The 3,845-nt window shown below is 31.0% G+C and overlaps 1 protein-coding gene across 3 annotated transcripts in view; it reads left to right on the top strand.

Annotated features, from left to right (window-relative positions):
* The window catches only part of LOC106470033 (cysteine--tRNA ligase, cytoplasmic-like), a 44,277-nt gene extending 41,329 nt beyond the window's left edge, over positions 1-2,948 (top strand). For all 3 annotated transcript variants that reach the window (XM_013930558.2, XM_022398585.1, XM_022398584.1), the window contains one exon: positions 1,522-2,948. In XM_013930558.2, coding sequence (XP_013786012.1) covers positions 1,522-1,635 — 114 coding nt within the window. In that variant the 3' untranslated portion in view covers positions 1,636-2,948. The remainder of the gene's footprint in view (positions 1-1,521) is intronic.
* The last annotated feature ends 897 nt before the right edge of the window (positions 2,949-3,845 follow it).

The following is a 3,845-nucleotide window of genomic DNA, read 5'->3' as shown; positions in this document are numbered from 1 at the left end:
AATTGATATTGATGTTCTGAAGACACTTGCTGAGTCTAACCCCAAGGCAGTACACTCCTGAAATGAGCCCGAAATTGCATGCCTCTGTATCCACAAAGAATATCAAAGACGTTTATAGAAATGTTTTGAATGTTCGTAAGTGTCAACGATGGTTCAGCAAATTTTGTTCAGGTGACTTTAGCCTTAAAAACTGTGATGGCAGGGGCCAACATGTTGGAATTGATATTGATGCTCTGAAGACACTTGTTGAGTCTAACCCAAGGCAACACACTCGTGAAATGGCCCTGAAATTGCATGTCTCTCATCAAACAATAAGTAAACATCTAAGGAATATGGAAAACTCCATAAAGAAGGTGTTTGGGTGCCTCACGAACTCTCTGATGATCATTGTTTCCAACGTTGCTTCGTCTCTTCTGGCATGAGAACCATTTTGGACAGAATTGTCAGCGGTGATGAAAAATGGATTCTCTATGCAAGTATCAAAAGCCAAAAACAATTGCTCAGTTCAAGACAAAAACCACTTCTGACCCCAAAACCTGGACTCTTATCTACAGAAAGTGAACCTTCACATTTGATGCAACATCAAATCCACAGCGAACTGTCAATGTAGAGATCTATAGTCAGCAGCGCCTTCACTCGTCAATTGGGAAGGTGTTCTTCTTCTCCATGACAATACATGTCCACATGTGGCACGTTTGACGCAACAAAAGATTATGGAGTTGGGTTGGGAGGTTCCCCCCACCATATTCTCCAGATATGGTAGCATCAGATTACCATCTTTTTCGTTCGCTACAACATCATCTTAATGGGAAAACATATGCAAATGTGGAAGGTGTTAAAGAGGACATTGACATGTTTTTTTTGCTTCAAAGCCAAGTGATTTCTTTAATCAGGGCATTAACAACCTGACTGTAAGATGGAAAAGCATCATTGATAAGAATAGAGACTATTTCATTTAATAAATGTTTTGATATATAAGTTTTTCAGGTTTTTTCATCTAAAAAAAAAGCAACATTAATTTCTTAATGACCTAATACGAAGCACTTAAACATCACTTGTTCAGTTGGCTAATTTTAACATTGCCTAGTTATTGTTGATGTTAGACCAAACTCTAAACATTTCCCATAATGCTATACAATAACAATTAAAGCTTTTGTTGTGGATATCAACTATCATCATCCCATTTAGGTGGATGATGTTGTTTTCTGGTTGAGCTTTATATACCTGTTGGTGCAGAAATAAGACAGGTGTTTGTTTATAATGAGAATATGTTAGTTGTGCATCTTTTCAGAGATCAAGGCAATCTGGATGATAGACCATACTGCAAAGTTGGTTAGTTTCAAATGTTATCTTGCAGTGAAAGAACATACTGCACTGTTTTGTTACTAAGTTGAGAGAGATCTGGTGGAATAATACATTTTATGCTTTACAATTATTGTATTCTCATACATCTCAAAGCTGTTCATTTCATCTTTATGGTGTTTGACTGGTTTTGTAACTCATACCTTTCTTTCTTATCAGGGAATGCCAACACATGATATAGAAGGAAAAGAACTTAGTAAAGGACAGCTGAAAAAGTTGACAAAAATTTACCAGGCCCAAGAAAAGAAGTATAATGACTTTGTAAAATCATAAGATAATGAAAATACATATACAAAAAACAGTCCACAATTTTATTAAAGTGAAATTCTGTATTATTGCGAACACCTTAAATTAAACTGACATTAACCTGGCTTATGTGTTTTTGTAAAATATTTAAATTAGGCAACTTGTGCTCATTATCTGACACATTAGTTTCTCTGTACACCTGGACATCAAATGAAAAAACAACAAATGTGACATTGTAGTTTTGTAGGATAAAGATGTAATTACTTACAACTGAGGTGATTAACCAGTGATTCATGAAACACTTAAGACTTCATTTTTAACTTGGATCAATTTTTTTTTTTTGCATGCAGTATTTTGGTATTTTATGACATTAAACTTTGAAAAATCATGTGAATTACATAAAGTGTAAAAATAACACTCAGAAAAATACTGCTATAAATTATATGTATCTGGATAATTCAACCCTATGTGAAACATTAATCCATATTTTCTGTGTGGAATTGAAAGTCTTCATTTTTTGAAGTGTAGCACTTCATCAAGAATTATATTGCTGACTTTTAAAAAGTTTAAATTTTTTAGTTGTTCTGTAATAACTTATTTACTATTAATCTTTTGAAAACTTTGATTTTTTATGCAAGATTTACACGTAAAAAATGTGTATCAATTAATAACAGAGCATAGATATGAAAAACTGCATTCACTGTTTTAACATAATATGGATCTCTATGAATATGTAGTAATGTTATACATTTTGTGTGGATTGTTTCTGTAGGAAATAAAATTTGAATATACTGTTCCAAATAAATGTTACCATAAAACTGTTACACTGTCCTTCAATAACTTAAGTTCATCACCATTAATACTAATGTAGTACATATATATACAAAGACAATATAATCCTTAATTTAACATATTTTAAACATTACATAAACTTTTCAGAATACAAAACATTTTGTCTAACAGAGTCCATGCTACGCGTGTAGGTTCACATAAAATATTGTATTTTTTGTGGAGTTTTGAATTAGTATTAATATTGTTACCATTGCTATAAGTGATTTTATTTTATTAAAGGATGGTGTAGAAGAAATTTAACTAACTAAATATATATATATACTTGAAACTAGTAAGTGACTGTAATAGTTTTTCTTCTGACCTGATTTTACATTCTATATAACATTGAGGTAAATTAAGGCTGGTTGTATCAAGGTAAAATTAATATCTTTCTTAGCCCTACTGCAATGTAAATAAAACATTTAATTTCTCTTGCCCGAGTATTTGTAGTTTGTGAAGTTACCTTCCATACAATGAATTGCAGAGATTAAATTAAAACTACTTGTTAATATTGTGGTTTGTTTCTCATCTTTCACTTTCTTAATAAATTTCTCCAACATAGATTTGGTAAACTCTTAGGAGATAAAACTTATTAACCATTTGTCATTGAAATCAGTGATTTGGGCTTTAAACTTGTTTTTGCTCTACTTTTGTCTGTTATTACACTTATGAAAGCATGCCTTTAACAAGTGTCTGCTTATTTTTTAAATAAATTTTGTAATGTTAAAAAATCATTTCATTACAGTTAGTTTAGTTGAGCTACAACCACTTGTTCTTCCATCAATATCTACAAATTTAGATGTTTCTTTTTCCAAGTTTTATTTGTTCATATTATCAATAAAATACTGAAGTAAAGCAACTGAGTTAAAATAAAATAATATTTTATAAAAGTAATCTGAAATCATGTTCTTTTCTGTATTATACTGCCTATGATAATTTTTATTTTTAGTTGTAGATAAATTAATCAAAAAATCTAGTTCATTTTATAATTGATTATATTTTGGATTCTTTCACTAAATTGCATCAAACACTAAAGATTAATCATGGTTTGCATATTTCTTTAAACTAGCCAGAACATTCATTGGTTTCTTTTTATTCAGATTATGATGAGTCTTATATTCAGTTTAATGAGGACATCACTTTGAGGTCATTTCCAGATTATTATCGCACATTGTACTATCTGTCGTTTATGATGAGATGTGTTCAAGTTAATGAGGGCATCACTTTGAAATCTTCTCCAGATTATTATCACACTTTGTACATATCTGTTGTTTATGATGAGATGTGTTCAAGTTAATGAGGGCATCACTTTGAAATCTTCTCCAGATTATTATCACACTTTGTACATATCTGTTGTTTATGATGAGATGTGTTCAAGTTAATGAGGGCATCACTTTGAAATCTTC

Source organism: Limulus polyphemus, unplaced genomic scaffold, assembly GCF_000517525.1.
Source record: "Limulus polyphemus unplaced genomic scaffold, Limulus_polyphemus-2.1.2 Scaffold3783, whole genome shotgun sequence".
NCBI lineage: Eukaryota > Metazoa > Arthropoda > Merostomata > Xiphosura > Limulidae > Limulus > Limulus polyphemus.
Note: the sequence above shows the minus strand (reverse complement) of the source record. Positions and strands in the feature narration are given on the sequence as shown.